The 18947-nt window shown below is 33.6% G+C and overlaps 1 protein-coding gene across 2 annotated transcripts in view; it reads right to left on the bottom strand.

Moving 5' to 3' along the window:
* Nucleotides 1–18622, bottom strand: part of LOC145293457 (zinc finger BED domain-containing protein 5-like) — a 112138-nt gene extending 93516 nt beyond the window's left edge. Inside the window, exon 1 of one of the 2 annotated variants that reach the window (XM_080140021.1) lies at nucleotides 18032–18622. In XM_080140021.1, coding sequence (XP_079996147.1) covers nucleotides 18032–18422 — 391 coding nt within the window. In that variant the 5' untranslated portion in view covers nucleotides 18423–18622. Of the gene's footprint in view, nucleotides 1–5154; nucleotides 5345–18031 lie in introns of those variants that run through there. The other variant, XM_080140024.1, reaches the window with a different exon arrangement.
* Nucleotides 18623–18947: the final 325 nt, after the last annotated feature.

Genomic DNA, 18947 nt, shown 5'->3' with positions numbered 1-18947 from the left:
TGTAACTAGCAGGGCCCGTGGAAATTCTACGAAATGTGAAATATATTTAATCAACAAGTATGTTTTGATAAAGCTGGAATGTTTCTAGACAGCGTTAAAAAATAGGTTGTTTTTTTGACAGAAAAATCAATAACATGCTGCAAATATGAGTTTATTAACTTTTCTATAAAAATAGTGTCCATTGTATTTTTAATATAGAACCGACCTAAATTAGATATCTTAATAAGTATTAATAAATACTCAGAAAGTAATATTATGCTACATAGTTCAATACAAATAATAAAATCACGTTGTAGGACACAATCTTTAATTTACTTATTCAGTCCAGTATCTCTTGACAAACAACGTTCTTCATTTTTGTTCTGTTTTTTTTTTTTTTTTTTTTTTTTTTTTTTTTGTTTTTTGGGTTTTTTTTATGTTCTCCTTTTTTATGTAATATTTCACTGACTTTTTTCTTCGGTGAAGAAATTACTGTGAGTTCCTTTCTGACACCATTACAACAATGATCATATATTATTATAATGATATTAGAAAACGAGGCTACACCAAACGAGGTCATTCTCATATTCTTGTCCAGGGTTACAGATCGCCCCTTTTACCGTGAAATGTCACGAAATTGGCCTTCAAAAAGTGTATTTTGGCCTTTTTTTTTTTTTTTCAAAGCGTGACGTACGGACTAACTACGGAAGGAACAAGCAGAATATTATGTAAAATATTTTATGATTTATTATTATCAAAATCGTTATTATCAATTTTATTATCCTTATTATTGTTTTTTTAAATTATTTCTGTTCTGTTAGAAATTGCAAAAACCGTATGAAAGTTTTTAAAAATTAAAAAAAATAAACAAAATATTAAACCAAGTCTACACATTATGATAAGCCCCCTCCGCCCCCCCCACCCACACGCTTCGCTTCCCTTAAATAAAACCCTACCCTCTCTCTTCTCTAGCATATGCCAACCTACTACAAACTCCCACCTCGTATAAATTGTCATATTCGTCCCACTTTATCTCCACTCTTTTTAAGCGTACAATTCGACCTGAAAACGTCTAAATCCGGCAATATTAAGTCAGTGTCAAAAAATTAGATCATTTCATTGACACAGACAGTTTTTGTTTTTTGTTTTTTGTTTTTGTTTTTTTTTATATTATTGTAAATTGATTATGTAACCTTTCTATTTTGTACATAAAGGCTTCATTCTTATGCAGTATCAACATTTAAAAAATAAAAAAAACTTTTCGTTTAAGAATATATAGTTTTTAATAACTACAAAGTGAAACATTGTCATGTCAGTGTCGCTGCATTTATAAATGCTTGCATATATATATATATATATATATATATATATATATATATATATATATATATATATATTTACACAGTGATCACCACTTATCAAGGCCCGGAAGCCACTCAGGGATAAGGGTTATTGCAAGTACATTACGTTAGTGTGGAGATTTGATGAAGTGTTTACTTAAGGGGGCGGTTCATTAGGATATATATATATATATATATATATATATATATATATATATATATATATATACATATATACATATATATATATGTGTGTGTGTGTGTGTGTGTGTGTGTGTGTGTGTGTGTGTGTGTGTGTGTATTTCAATTTATCTTTACATAAGCAGTAATTTGTTGCTACACAGTCAGCAGCATGTTAAGATCTTCTAGTTTGCAGTAACTAGAGACCTCTTCTTTTATATATATATATATATATATATATATATATATATATATATATATATATATATATATATATATATATATATATATAAATCATGTATGGATTGCAGTTTCGACGTTTCAGAACTCATTAATATGGCTTCACGTTGCAAGAAAACAAACTCAGGCAAACCCAGACGTCAACTACTACAAATTATGAATATTTTCTATCGGGCTCTCTACCCTCTAGGCCAGCTACTGCTATGAGTAAAAGAAATATATCGCTTATGAATACCGTTTGGTTGAGTTGTTTAATTTTAGGGATATTGATTATCAAAAGGGTTCAGTTCCCTTTATGCTTTGTGCTAAATGAAAACTGACATCTCTTCCAATGGAATGCTTCACACAAAAAAGAGCATGTGTGTGTGTGTGTGTGTGTGTGTGTGTGTGTGTGTGTGTGTGTGTGTGTGTGTGTGTGTGTGTGTGTTCGCGTGCGTGTGTTTAAGGGTGGGTCCTAAGATCAAACAAAGGTTCGAATTCTTGTAATGCAGAGCCAACCTTCTTTTCCCTTAGTAGGAAAAGAAGCATGTTCTCAACACTCGAAGAAAGTCGCAGGTTGTAGCGACCGAAACATTGTGCTAATAACACCTAAGATGAGAATAATAGTCCAATTAATCAACGTAACACAAGCATTCACATCTCATGTCAAAAATTCAGAATTGCACATATAATCTTTGTTCTTTGTAAGTCACTTACCATCCAAGAGACAGTCAATTTTGTCTCTACAGTTATAAAACTGTGCTATTTGTTATATTTGGTTCTTGCGGAATTTTAATATTACGTTTTTAGTATTACGTCAAATTTATTAGAGATGCAACATTTGTGGCAATCGAATTGCGAAGTGTTTCTTGTGTACGCTAAAAAGCAAATGGCTCTTTCTTTCTCTGTTTCTGCTTCGATTTGCTTTCTTCCTTACTTCCAAAAGTAAGTAAGTTTCACAGGAACGTATGAACTCATAATATTTCCTAAAAAAAAAAAAAAAAAAAAAAAAAGCGGTACCATTTTAACCTCCAAGGAAAAATAAAACTTGTTAATGTTAATTAATTTACTTGCCCTTCCCAGGAGGGCAGAGTTAGGCACCATTTCGCCTTCAGTGACCAAGGTAGAAAGATGAAGCGTTACAATTACCATTTAACCTGAGCCTTGTTGCTTTTGGGGGATGCGGGAAGTCGAGGGTCTTTCTATTGGATTGTAAAACTTTGTAATTACTCTTAGCCGGCTATTTTTACCAAAATATTGCATTCACACTGTGAAAACTGGAGTTATTGTTTTATTTGGAGGGAGAATTCTTCAGTTGCAGTATTGACTGAGTTGAATAACAACTTTTGGACAAACGCGGCAAACTAATGACTGCAGCATGTGCAGCTATTGTGAAAAGGTAGTATTAATAATTGCTCAGCATGTTTTGACAGAAAGGCTAGCATAAATAGTTACAGTGGAAAAACCGTAATACCCAAATCTGTACAGTATATTTTTCTTTTTAAATCGATATTATATCAAAATATATAAAATAATATCTCAAATAAATTAGAATAACATGAGCATAATACTTATCACTATTCCAAAGGAATTCATTAAATATTTGGTGAAGAAATTTAAAATTTGTTTGTTTTTTATGCTGTACCTATAACTTCATTACTTTTCCTCGCTCACTTGTCTCACTCTCTCCATATTCCCCCCTCTCTCTCTCTCTCTCTCTCTCTCTCTCTCTCTCTCTCTCTCTCTCTGTAAAAATCAATGTGCAAGCGATAAAAAAATATCATAAACTGCTTAAAGTGAGAATGAAAAGGGTAGCATCAATAATTCTAGCAAGCAGTCAGTCTGATGCTGTTAGAAATAAAGAGTAGTAGTAATAGTTCCAGCGGACAGTTATTAAATGTTATGTTATGTTTACGATATCTTTTTGTTCATTAAATTGTTAGGTGGAAGTACAGAATAGAGAGTGCAGATAATTAACAAGATATGAATACAAAAATAAATTTAGTGATAACGGGAGGTTGGTTAAAAGTTATGTTTGTAATGTTTATACTAGCAGCAAAATCTCACCCCTTCACTGGAAAAGGTTTCGTGAGACTGGAAGATTTACTACTTTGATAGCTTCTTTCCTTGAACTGCTTGCATTTGGAATTCTTCCCCTGCTCCTTCGACTATACCAACAAGCATGAAATTTAAATGTAACGTAAACAAACATCTTAATATATGTATAGTGGTGAGACAATAACAACTATGGATGGCAGTGATTGCTGAAAATGCAATTAGGAGATTCAGTTCCTAACCCGTCACGGTTACCACCTGATGAAGGCCAGAGGAATAGTTGGCCGAAACGTTGTGAAACGACGACTAAGAAAGATGAGGATAATAGTCCGCAATAAATAAATTAAACATCTTACTGTTCGATTTTTCACTCAGGTTGCCCCTCCCTCCTCAATAAATCTGGCTGCTATCACAGCAGGTAGCCTCTATCGCTTCAGTGATAATATGCCTGGTCTAGGGCGAAAACAAAATACTTGTTGATGCAGTATTTCTGTAAAACTACAAAATGACTTTAATGAATCGAAATGGATTATCTTTTTATTTGAATATTTTAAAATTTTAAATACCAAGAAAAAGTAATTATTTAAATGCATTTTTCATCTAGATATACTTTGTTTACTTTTTATTTTTGTTTACGACTGGAGAAAATATCTATATGAATTTCGTTTCTTTAGATTCTAATTGGAACAAATATATAGAGGTAATTGCCAAATCTGCTGCAAGGAAAGTGGTGTCTCTCTACTCTGCTGTGCTAGAAGGTTACTCACGTCTGGGAGTATCCTATATCTCTACAAAGCCACTCTTCGCCCATGCATAGAATACTGTTGTCACATCTGGGATGGTGCATCTGCCACTAGTCTCTCACTCCTGAAGGGGGTTTAAAAAAGAGTTGCTAAACTAATAGGTCCCACACTATCCGCCAAACTCCAACCTCTGTCCCATCACTGAAATGTGGCATTCCTGTGCCTGTTTTACAAGTACTTTAGTGGTAAGTGCTCGAACGACCTCAAAGCACTAGTACCCCTTCGACGTAAATACCTCTGACAAATCCGACGAGCAGCAAAATCCCACCTCTACACTGTAGTGATCCCTAGATGCCGTAAAGCCTTGTAAAATAGTCTTCCCTTGAATTACGAGACTTTGGCATTTCCTCCCAGCCCCCTGTTTTCACTGACTGTACTGATATGCAGAAGTTCAAGTATAATGGGAACAGACATCTCGCTGCACAACTCTTTACATAGTATCCCTGCAAGCCTGGTCCCAAATAGTATCCCTGCAAACCTGGTCCCAAATAGTATCCCTCTTTACGACTTAGTGACACTGTGCCTTGTGTGAGTGAAAAAAAAAAAAAATAGTAAAAAAAAACTCTCATAATAATTACCCCTAGTGACCCCAGGTGGAAATGGAAGTGTCTTTGGATCCTGTGAAAAATGGAAACCATGATAGGATTTTATCTGAATGTTGTAACTGTTAACATATCGATTTCTATAACAAACAAACAAACAAACAATGACTCTTATATATAGAGAAAATATCGTATTATTTTGTTGTTTTGATTTGGTTGCTTTGTTTGATGGCAGGTCAACCCTTTTTTAGTTATTTAATAACGCATCCAGTAATTTTTGGGGGGATGGGGGAACAGTTATTATGTTTCAAGTTCTTTAAATCTTTGAATATTTATTTATAGTGTTTGGTTTGGTTGTTTTGTTTTAGAGCATATCAATCCTTTTTCAGATCATTTAATGGCGAATATGCATCATGTTGTTTATATCTTCAAATATTTATTCATGGAGTTTGGTTTGATTGTTTTGTAAAGGATAATTGTTTGTTTTTTTTTGTTTTTGCCTTTGCAGTACATGATTGAGTTTTGCAAAGGGAAAGAAATTAAAAAAAAAACAAAACAATAACGTCAGTGTTTGGTGCATTTAAACCAGGAAGTCGATATCTTCAGACAGCCTGATCTAGTAGCAGGAAGTTCTTGTTGATTTGTGTTGCTGCATAGCTTGGTATGTTGGTAATGCGATATGTAAACATTTATAGGTTGTTGTTGTAAAGTTTAGGTGAACCTATTGTATTTAGATATTTTGAATGTTAAGTCCTACACTGATCCACTTTCCTGTCTATCATATCTTGCGTGAACAATATTTCATTGCGATAATAATTACAGCATAAAATCATTTGCGCTTTACAAAATTTTTATTTCATTTTTATTTTTATTTTGATAGTATATGTTTAAGTTATAATCAGTTTTCGATAGTATATGTATAAGTTATTATATGGAAAAATGCGCGCATGAAAAGTAATATTCTTAAGATTTTATTAAACCTGGAAAAGTAAAGGACAAGAAATTCAACCTGGAAAAGTAAAGAACAAGATATTCTAGTAAAGTAAAAAATAAGAATTTTTTAGACTTAAAATATTGCAGCTAAAAATAAAATTTGAATATTGATAAATATTTTATTTATTATTTGCATATGTTGTTGTTTATTGTTGAGTTAGAAAGGGTGTCAGTCGCTGGATTGAACTTATTTCCCCCCTATTATTTTCATATATTTATGTAGTGAAAATTGTTTGAATAAAATTAATTCATTAGTTAGTTAGTTAGTAGATGGAATTAATAATTTTATAATTTACATAAAAATTAATAATTTTATTATATCATAATTAGGATAATTTAATTCTTTCTAACTCAACAATAAACAACAACATATGCAAATAATAAATAAAATATTTATCAATATTCAAATTTTATTTTTAGCTGCAATATTTTAAGTCTAAAAAATTCTTATTTTTTACTTTACTAGAATATCTTGTTCTTTACTTTTCCAGGTTGAATTTCTTGTCCTTTACTTTTCCAGGTTTAATAAAATCTTAAGAATATTACTTTTCATGCGCGCATTTTTCCATATAATCCATGATTTTTCCAGGCATTGCTATTGTATGAATATATAAATTTATAATATTTATTAATGATTGTAAAAAAAGTTAGCTCTCAAACACACATTTATGCAATATTTATCATTCAATCACAGTAGTTCCGAGCCAGGGTCTCTACCGAGACTCCGGTTCATGAATTCGTGATCTGTATAGAGCGTAAACTAACAAAAAAGAAGATGGCACTCGGTGTCTTTTTAGATATCGTTGGAGCTTTTGACAACATACCCTTCAGTAGTATGTTCAAGTCGCTACGAGAACTTAATGTGCCACCAGTACTCATCCGATGGATTGAGTATATGGTGAGGCACAGAACAGTTCAAGTAGAACTACTGAGGGCAACTCTTAAAAGGGAAGTAGTTAAATGAAACCCCCAAAGTGGGATTTTATCACCTTTACTATGGAACTGTATGCTGAATCCTCTTTTAAAGGAGTTTAAAAATAGGAATATTTATGCCCAGGCTGCTGCTGATGACATCGCAGTGCTGGTCGCGGGTTCAAAAGCATCATTGGTCAGACGCATTGCCAAAATGGGACTACATTTTTCATCAAATGTGATAACGAAAAATTTGAGTTCATTCAAAGAATATGTATATCATAGAATTCACTAATATTTTTAATCGATAAATTCACCATTTTTTGCTATAAAATCATAAAGAGAGTTAAAAAAAAATTAGTTATTAAAAAAAAAGTTCGGTTTTTTTTAATTATAAAAAAAAACAATACACGGGATTGAACCTAATATCTTTCCACCAACCCCCGGTACTCTAACCGTTACACTAACATGTCATATTGGCAAAAATCGCAGTAAAAAATATTTACATAAAAAAAAAGTTATGCAAAATAAAAAAAAAAACCGTTAGTCACTTATGTACTTACTCTCCTGTTTGTGAACCCACATATTTTGTTGTAACTTTTTGTCTACTGAACCAATTTTCGAATTTTTTTTTTCAAAATGTAGCTAATGAGGTGTTCTATCCAACTATATAACCTGTTTGAAATTTGGTTGCGAACGGAATTAGTGGTGGGGGTTTGAATGTGTCTCAATTCATTCAATTTCGGACTTAAGCATATATTCAACCACTACCGTGGTTGAATGATAGTTAGTTATGTATATGTTGATAATATATGTATCAGTTATAGTTAATATATATATATATATATATATATATATATATATATATATATATAAGTGAAAGTGTCTGTCTGTGTGCGTATCTGTATATCTCTGTGTCTGTGTGTGTACATTTCCCTACGCAATAACTCTGTCAATTTTAAGTCTACAGACTCGAAATTTGATATACAGGGTACTGAGATTTGGGGAAATCGATGTGATCAGTTTTTCGACCAGAAATTTGGCGATTACGGGGTGAAAGTTCAACGATTTGACCTTTGAGAACTCTACCAATCTCCTCCGACAATTTTCGGTTTAAACACTTAAAATTTTAGATATAGATTCATTGGAAATGGATCTAACTTAATAAGTTGATTTGATCCCAAAACAATAAATTTTAAGGGGTCATAATAGGGGTCAAAGTTTAAAAAATTGACCACATTTTTTTTTTTTTTTTGCTCAACATACATCTCCAAACACCCGGGCAACGCCGGGCTGAAATGCTCGTCTATCTATATATCATCTATACTCCTATAAATTCATTTTTCTTTTGTTTGTATTGATATTCATCTTAAAAACCCTCTTTTCTATTTATTTTAAAAGAAATATAATTTTCTTTTATATGGCTTGTGGAATTGCATTTACTAGCAAAAGATCTAGCTAATTTGCATATTCTTTTAAACATTCATTTTAATTAATTCCCTGTTATTTTTTCGGTTTTCTTATAGGATGATCATCTTTAGTTAACAATTACGTGTAATTATATTCATGCAGATATTCTACATGATTTATACTTGCATAATATTTACATAAAATGTTTACAGGAAACACAAAATTGTTTCCATATATATTTATGTATACGTATATATTTTTTATTAATCTATCTATCTATCTATCTATCTATCTATCTATCTATCTATCTATCTATCTATAAAAGTGAAGTATCTGTGTGTGTGTGTTTGTGTGTGTACATTTCCCTACGCCATAATTCTGCCAATTTTTAGTCTACAGACTCGAAATTTGATATACAGGGTACTGAGATTTGTGAAAATCTTTGTGATCCGTTTTCGGCCAGATATTTAACTGGTAAGGGGTTAAAGTTCAACGATTTGACCTTTTAGAACTCTATTAAACTCCTCCGACAATTTTGGGTCTAAACACTTGAACTTTTAGATATAGGTTCCTTGGACATAGATCTAACTTAATAATTTGATTTGAGTCAAAAACAATAAACGTTAAGGGGTCATAATAAGGGGGTCAAAGTTTAAAAAATTGACTGTTTCTTTCTTTCTTTTTTTGCTCAAAATATACCTCCAAACACCTGGGCAATGCCGGGCACCTATGCTAGTCTATATATCTATAAAAGTGAACGTGTCTGTGTGTCTGTGTGTGTCTGTGTGTGTGTGTGTGTGTGTACATTTCCCTACACAATAACTCTGTCAATTTTTAGTCTACAGACTCGAAATTTGATATACAGGGTACTAAGATTTGGTAAAATCGATATGATCGGATTCCGGCCAGAAATTTGGCTGTTAAGGCGTCAAAGTTCAACGATTTGACCTTTGAGAACTCTACCAAACTCCTCCGACAACTTTGGGTCTAAACACTTGAAATTTTAGATATAGGTTCCTTGGACATGGGTCTAACTTGATAACTAGATTTGAGCCCAAAACAATAAATGTTATGGGGGCAAATAGGAGTCAAAATTAAAAAAATTGACCTTTTTTTTTGTTTGTTTTTTTCGCTCAGCATACACCTCCAAACACCCGGGCAACGTCGGGCACCCATGCTAGTCTGTCTATCTATCTATCTATCTATCTATCTATCTATCTATGAAGGGAACGTGTCTGTGTCTGTGTGTCTTTGCCCCCATTCAGTGAAGGTCTGGCTAGTGCTTTCTTTCCTTCGTTCCTCCATTCTCTTTTACCATTTGATTATTTGGTGTAGTGCAAGCATCAACTGACACTCTAAATTTTTTTTTTCTTTTTTTTGTGGGGGTGGGTGGAGTGAGGGAGGAAAGGAATATGGGTAGGGGGAAGGTAAGGGGCATGGGAAGGGGAGGATATGAGAAGAGAAAGTAAAAGGAGGTGGGAAGGGGAGATAGTATTCAGTCTACAACTTCGCAGCTTCAATTTTCTTGATTTGTTTTTTGTTTTACTTCTGTATTTTCTGTATGCCCAGTTGATGATTGTCATTGTACCTATTTACTAAAAGGCCAAGAATTACATGATTGACATTGTAGTTTAAGTTCAGCATTCGAGATTTTTCTTTAAAATTTCCGCTGTTTTCAACATTACTGTCCGTTGCATAGTCTGGGCATTCCTTTTAATTTCGATTTCTCCTAGTCTTGTCTTTTTTTGTTTTAACAAAGGAGTTATGACTTATTAAGGCCCGCAGGCCATTCGAGGATAAAGGTTAACGAATGTACAGTAGTCAACGGGAAAATATAATAGTAATCGTTAGTAGTGGACATTTGGTAATTTGGATTACTTAAGGGTACGGCTCATCAAGAACTTGTTTACATTGGACTTGAAGACCACCAAATTGTTGTCAGTTGGAAACCAGGCAAATGGAACAGGGTTCCACAGTCGTAAAGTTCTAAGAAAGATGCTTTGTTCATGGAATCTACATTTAGATCTAAGCACAGATACAGAATGGGGGAATTTATTGATAGTGGTTTCAGCTAGACGAGTGTTTTTCGTGAAAGTTTGGCGAGGGGGGGATCCATAGATTGGAGCTCAGACGAGCACTTGCCATGAAAATAACGTTAAAGCAGAGACAGACTTGCAATGCCTCTTCTGTGGAAATGAGGTTGCAGGAAAGAGAAAAGGGCATCTCCCACTAGATTACGAAGTCTGTTTTGAACTTTGTCAAGGCAGGATAAGATGCTTTGCTTTACAAGTATTGGCATTATGTTGATTTCCTTCAGGTTTCATATTCCTTTTAGTTCCCTGGAAAGTTCTGCATATGTGTTTCGTTTTTCTGTCTCTGCTCTTCACCCTGTGTACTGCTGAGATGGAATTTGGGTGACAAATGACAACAAGTCTCCCCAGATTTCCAGCATTTTCCATCTATTTCGATAACATTTGCAAATGAATTTGCTTTATCGCAGTCATTTGCCTTTGACTTTTTTCTCGCAACAACCATTCGTCTTCATTGGAATTTGGGTGGCAGTAAGCCTTCCTAATGTGCCAGTCCCCTTCGCACCCATCTAGTGGAGGTCTGGCTAGTGCTTTCTTTCTTTCTTTCGTCCCAACATTCTTGACCTTTTGACTATTTGGTGTGGTGCCAGTCCATCCTGACACTCCAATGTTTTGGCGGTTTTGGTTTTCATTGGTTTCATCTTTTTTGTTTCACTTTTGTTGTAGCTTCTTCATGGTCGGTTAGCATTTGTTGCTCATGTGGTTAGTTTCCGCATTCGAGGGTTTTCCTTAAGATTTCTTATAGGGAGCAGGAGCACTCTTTTTCACAGTTTATCCATTACAATTTTCTGTCTATGTAGCCTTAGTTCTAATCTTTTAACTTCTAATGGAATTTTTTTTTTTTTGGCTTAATCTAGCTCTATGTGGAAATATTGTTTTTAGCATTATTTTTACAAACCCACATCATTACTCACGTGATGTGTTCAATATTCGTGTGATTTAATGCCATACACTGATTTGTCAAATGTGCGCATCATTTCATAGTCACTTTTTTTGTACTAATGAATCATCACCTATCAAAGCCCAAAGGCCACTCGAGGATAAGCATTACTGAGTTTTCCAGGTGGATGGTAAGACAACACCTAAAGTATTAGGGACGATGATTAGAACTGGGCAAAATTCGACCACCTAATAGGATGATTCAGCAAGAAATTTGTTAACACTTGACTTGAAAATAAGCATGTTGTATTTTGTATTAATTGCATTATTCAGCTTACTTTTTTCATCTTTGGTGTTATTTGCTCAAGCTTTCGACCGATGTAACCTCTGACCTTCTTTAGGAGTATCTTGTCAAACTCGTCAAATCTTTCTGTTAGATTCAGGAATTTCAAACAGAACCCTTTATTTAATCTATACGGATAGCATGCTTTTGTTCCAATCAGCCATAACAAAAAGATTCCTGAGTTTGGAAAAAATATTTCTGATATACCTGAAAAAGGGCAGCGGATACATCCGCCGAAACGCTGTGGAAATAACACTCAAGATGAGAATAGTAGTCCGAAAAATACAATTATTAATCGTCATCTAAAAAAAATTCAGAAACATAGGTGCATTTTGTAGTCTGCTGGAAAGCAACCCTGTGGTGTTCTTGGAAAGAAACTTTGCACATGGAAATTCTGTTAAGTTTTAAATACACAGAGGAAGAAGAAAAAAAATATATTTACATTGCTTGTTTTTCCCTGAATGTTTGACAGAGGGGGAGGGTAGGAATTGGAGTTCATTCGAGCACCTACCAAGAAAATATTGATGAAGTAGAGAAAGACTAACAACCTCTCTTTTGTGAGAAAGGCGCTGCAGGAAAGTGCAGAGATCATTTCCTGCATTAATAACGTTGGGAAGAATATGTAAGGGAAGAAAAGAGGGCAGCCCTTGCTAGATTTTGCAAACTTACGACACCGCTTGGAATTACCAAAATGCCTTGCAATATATATATATTTTTAGCGACGAAAGCAAGTCCAATAGGCTAAGCAGTGATGGTAGGCAGTACGTCCGTCGAAGGAAGGACAAAGAATTTAATTTTGGCCTATACAATCTCCAAACCTCGATCATATCGAAAGCGTATGGCATTACATCAAGCAACAACTACGCAATGATAAAATTTCAAATCTGACAGAACTTTGGACAAACATGCGGAGTATTGCCGCAGACTAATTCAAGGAATGTCCAAAAGATTTTAAACTGCAGATGAGCTATGCTACTAAATATTAACTAGTTTATTGTGTTCCTGTTGTATTTGTGTTGCATTAATGTTCTAAAGTTACATTTAAATAACAAGTTTCCATTGTGCAGAGTTTCTTTTTGCCTTCTGAATTTGAAGTTATTTTTTTAATTGACGTGAACACTAACATACTTCAATTAAAAGTCAAATATGAACAAGCTTCTTTCTTAGAACTGCACGCCTGTGGAACTCAGTTCCGTCTGCCTGCTTCCCACCGGACTACAACTTGGATGTCTTCAAGTCCAACGTTAACAAATTCCTAATGAACCGCCCCCTTAAGTAAACACTTCATCAAATCTCCACACTAACGTAATGTACTTGCAATAACCCTTATCCCTGAGTGGCTTCCGGGCCTTGATAAGTGGTGATCACTCTGTAAAAAAAAAAAAAAGGTAAAATTATATAAAAATAATAAAAGGCGAATCCAATGAGGTATAGATTGTTAAAACAGTTACATTCAATTTAGCTTAAATTTGAGGTTTTTGAAAATATGACAAGTATGGACTTTTCTTTTGGCGCTACTATATATATATATATATATATATATATATATATATATATATATATATATATATATATATATATATATATATATATATATATATATATATACTAGCATGGATGCCCGGCGTTGTTGCCCGGGTGTTTGGAGGTGTGTGTTGAGCATAAAAAGTTATTGTGTAGGGAAATGCACACAGACAGACAGGCAGACACGCTCACTTTTATAGATACACTAGCATTTCAGCCTGGCATTGCCCGGGTGTTGGAGGTGTGTGTTGAGCAAAAAGAAAAAAGAAAAAAGTGGTGGTAGGAAGGCAGGCTCGAATCCGTACCGTGAAGGAGGAAAAGAACGGGGGAAAATATGACGTCTTTGCTGTTATGACCACCGCCAAACCGGAAGTGACGTAGGTTTTAATTATGGCTAGACAATCGAAAAGAGGGGATGACTTTCGAAAATATCAGATAAAAATCGACTCCTCCCTATTGAAAAGTGCCCAGTTGAGGGTGAAGAAATTAATGTTTTTAGCCAATATTTCGGTATTTGTCGTCTGAAGGGTTGAACTTCAAAACAATACTGATCTTGTGAAAATCCGTCGCCTCTGTCAAAAGTTTTAGGCAGACATGCAAACATACATACATAGATTTATATATTGGTAGATAAAATTTCCGACCCAAACCGATTAAAAAGCTTGCCCTATCTATGAATACCCTTTATGTAAAATTTCAAATGTTTAGACCAGAAATTGTTGGAGTAATTTGGTAGAGACCGAAGAGGTCAATTTTTTTTAACTTTGACTCCTATTATGACCCCTTATATTTATTGTTTTGGGATCAAATCAAGTTATTAAGTTAGATCCATGTGCAAGGAACCTATATCTAAAATTTTAAGTGTTTATACCCAAAATTGTTGGATGAGTTTGGTAGAATTCTCAAAAGTCAAATCGTTGAACTTTGACCTCTTAACAGACAAATTTCTGGCCGAAAATAGATTAGGAAGATTTTCCCAAATCTCAGTACCCTGTATATTAAATTTCGAGTCTGTAGATTGAAAATTGACAGAGTTATTGCGTAGGGAAATGTACACAGACAGACACACAGACAGACACGCACTTTCACTTTTATAGATATACTAGCAAATCTACCACGTCATTCTCTCAAGGTTATAATTGCGAGGTGGGAGGAGTGATGAAAAACTTTTCAAGCATGTTAGATTTTATCATCACAAGTTAACGTAATTCACCACTCATCCTATATACTTACACATTGAAGAATTATAGACGCCAGTCACATGCATAGACAGATTATCCACATGCATACAAATCATAACACGCAAATATACAAACATTTTTTACCAGCTAGCAATTATTTTAGCTAGAAAGAATATTCATATCCATAAATCTTGATAGGACAGCAATCAAACATAGCTTAGACTAACATACACACTTAATATATATATATATATATATATATATATATATATATATATATATATATATATATATATATATATATATTAAGTAATCAGCAAATTTAGGAGGATTTTTATTGAATTTAAATTCAATAAAAATCCTCCTAAATTTGCTGATGAGGAGACCGTGCTTACCAAAAAAACTATATATAATTGTTCTACATAACTTCATGTATACCACAAATAAAAAGCACGGATTTCCGAAACGATCGTACAGATAATTGACTTTGTTGTTGTTCCTTCTTATGAAACTGATTTTTAATTTAATTAAAATTTGATTTTTAAATTAAAAAAAATTTTTTTTTAATTTTTAAATTGTAAATCACATTACTTAATATTGAATTAGCTCTAGGACATTTAACTATCGAACTTATTATATATCTAAATTACAACGAGCATTTCCTGTATTTTAATTAAACTAGTAATTTCACTGTTACATTAAAATACACTTAGCTCTTTAGACTATTATTCTAATCTCCTTTAAATTATATATATATATATATATATATATATATATATATATATATATATATATATATATATATATACTAGCATTTCAGCCCGGCGTTGCCCGGGTGTTTAGAGGTGTATGTTGAGCAAAAAAATAAATAAAGGAAAAAAGAAAGAAAAAAGTGGTAGTAGGAAGGCAGGCTCGAACTCGTACCGTGAAGGAGACTGAAAATTGACAGAGTTATTGCGTAGGGAAATGTACACACACAGACACACAGATACACAGATACACACGCACACAGATACACAGACACGTTCACTTTTATATATATATATATATATATATATATATATATATATATATATATATATAGATAGATAGATAGATAGATAGATAGATAGATAGATAGATAGATAGATTAAACAAAAATATATACGTATACATAAATACATATGGAAACAATTTTGTGTTTACTATAAACTTTTTACGCAAATATTATGCAAGTATAAATCATGTAGAATATCTGCATGAATATAATTACACGTAATAGCTAACTAAAGATGATCATCCCATAAGAAAACCGAAAAAAAACTAATCAGGAATTAATTAAAATGAATGTTTAAAAGAATATACAAATTAGCTAGATCTTTTGCTAGTGTATTCAATTCAATAACCTATATATAAGAAAATAGTATTTTCTATTTAAATAAATAGAAAAGAGGGTTTTTAATATGAATATCAATACACGCAAAAGAAAAACGAATTTATAGGAGCATAAATAGATATACGGATAAGTGAAATTGTCTGTGTGTATATTTCCCTATCAAACTACTCTGTCAATTTTCAGTCTACAGACTCGAGATTTGACATAAGGGATATTGAGATTTGGGAAAATCTTTTTAATCGATTTTTGGACAGAAATTTGGCTGACAAGGGGTCAAAGTTCAACGATTTGACCTTTAAAAACGCTACCAAACTCCTCCGCCAATTTTGGGTCTAAACACTTGAAATTTTACATGTAGGTTACTTGGACATAGATCAAACTTTTTAAATTTGATTTGAGCCCAAAACTATACATGTTAAGGGATCAAAATTGGGGTCAAAGTTTTAAAAAATTTGACCTCTGCGGTCTCTAGCAAACTATTCAGGAAATTTTGGGTTTAAACATTTAAAATTTTACAGGTAAGGGTATTCAGACACACAGCAAGCTTTTTAATCAGTGTTTGGGCGAAACTTTGGCTGCCAAAAGGTCAAAGTTGAAAGAGTTGATCTTTGCAGACTCTACCAAACCCCGCCACCAATTTTGGGTCTAAACACTTGAAATTTTAGATGTAGGTTACCTGGACATAAGTCAAACTTTTTAATATATATATATATATATATATATATATATATATATATATATATATATATATATATATATATATATATGCACGTAAAGTTATGAACAAAACATAGGGCCTGAGCAAAGCCGGGTTGAACAGTTAGTAATAAATATAATAAAGATATAGTTTATTTATTTAAATAAACATTTTTAGATAGCTATACTAGTCATGGTAATGTTATACTATATATAATAAACGCTTTAATATAAGTGAAACCACTAAGAACTTAGCCAGTTAGGTAGAAAACGGACACTTAGAAAATCGATTTTATTTAAAAAAAAAAACAAAAAACAAAACATTAAACAAGTAAAAGTATTTTTTAAAAATATTAGGGGGGCTATAGTCTATTTCAAAAAATAATATCTCCTTCAAGAATGATCATAAAATGTGTTTTCAATCGATATTTATTCAATAAGGGACCAGTTTTCCTACCTAGCGAAAGGGGACCAGTTTTCCGGAGACGAGTTTTCCGGAGACGAGTTTTCCCGGGACGAGTTTTCCGGGCACCGTTTAGTTACTACGACAACGTCAGTAAATAAAAAAAGTGTTACGTGCGCTTGCGTCAGAAAGGGAGCGATGCGTGTTTTTTTATGCTGGTCGCATAAAATAATGTAAATATTATTTTGCTTCAACAATATACGAGTAACAATAGTATAAATATATACTTATGACAACTGAGCTACACAAAGACGTTTGTGTTTTCATTTATAAAGGAAATCGTCAGGCTAATTATATATCATGCACAAACAGACCCACGAGTGTTGCTAGTTACAGTGAATGTTTCAGCCCTGACTGCCAGTATAATAGAACCATCTCCATGAAAGTAGAAGTTATAATCTCTTTGTTTACATTATTAATTTCAAAGAACTCTATTATGATTACAACGACTTTTTGTACTAGATAGAAGCAGTTATATCTTCTCACTAGAAAGCTCACCCCATGAGTGAAGAGTAGAGGCACCTCGGGTTTAAGTTAAAGTGGTTAAAAATGGTAATGGTTAAATTGTTTTTTAAAACTGTTAACACCAAAAACAATAAAAACAATAACATATAACTTGTAAGGGCGGACACCCAGATGATTTCAGTTTTTATGGGATCAGTTCTGATTATTGACGGAGAATCCTTAATCAGCCCCTGAAATTGCTGAAGTAGTTTACAATTTGAAAGCTACTTTCCTTTTGGGGGAATGGGAAGAGGGGGGGGTTAAAGCATTGTTAACCCTATCCCTAAACCAACCTTTCGCATGATTAGTCTCCTCTATATTTTTATCGCGGCTTTCAAATTGAAAACTGCTGCGGTCATTTCCAGAAATGGCTAGGAATCCTCCGTCAATACTCAAAACTGGCTTCATAAGAACAGATATCTTCTGAGTGCCCATTCCGTACAAGTACCCAATAACAATAACAGCTGGCACAGAAAAAGGATGGGAGTCCCAAATACCAACCCCCCACCTCCCAAACGGTATAGATGAGTTACGTTTACTTACTCTGAATAGCCCATGATTCCTGTTTGGCGGCAGACGTAAAAACGAATTCCATGTCAGAACAGCATCTGCGCGAAACGTTGGGTCGAACCATGTTACAAATATCAATCTTGGAAAATCTGTGGAGCTTTTCCAAGGCGGACGGATCTTTGGAATGTTTTTTTGTAAGTTGTTGGTGGTGGGAAAAAGATACCAGATAATTGTTTCCGTCGGCATCGTGAAACGGCGACTTGTATCCTGCGTCTTTCGTCTTGGAATTGTTCGAAGGGGGTCCGTGGATCGAGGCTGCGGCCATTGAGAGATACTCATCATAAGCTGGTGCCTTTCGCAGGTACCCGGCCACGACGGTCAATAAAAGAAACAAGTAGAGGAAACTAGACCGACGGTAAGCCATTGTAACTTTCGGGCGTCGGTAGTTTCTGCTTGATCGTTGTCGTCTTGTTGTTTTATCTATCTTTATCGCTTTGTTTCTTTTCTTTTTTTTTCTTTTTTTTAATTAAATATAAATGTTCTTTCCTTCCCCGTCAATCGACAACGCTGACGCAACCAGAGTTACCTTTCGACTGTTTATTAGTTAAAAAGATAAAATAAAATAAAATAAATAAAGAGGACAGTGTAGAGAGAAATAGCATCCTCATTGGTCTGTCAGCAGAACGGGTCACATGACTGACTTAACCTACTTACTCAACCTACAATGACGAGTCACCGTCGCTTTACTCGAATCCTACAATTGTTTCGTTTATCTATCTATTAATTTATCTATGGATTTATCTAAACGGAGATAATGACAAACCGATAAAAAGACAATAAAATAACAAAGGCGAATCTCAATGGCTATTAATTACGTTGTTCGTGAAAAATAAATAACTCTCAAATTTTATCAATAACTCGATCACCCGTGGCTTGTTAGATCGGTCGC

Source organism: Euprymna scolopes, chromosome 2, assembly GCF_053919585.1.
Source record: "Euprymna scolopes isolate OS-2025 chromosome 2, ASM5391958v1, whole genome shotgun sequence".
Lineage (NCBI taxonomy): Eukaryota > Metazoa > Mollusca > Cephalopoda > Sepiida > Sepiolidae > Euprymna > Euprymna scolopes.
Note: the sequence above shows the minus strand (reverse complement) of the source record. Positions and strands in the feature narration are given on the sequence as shown.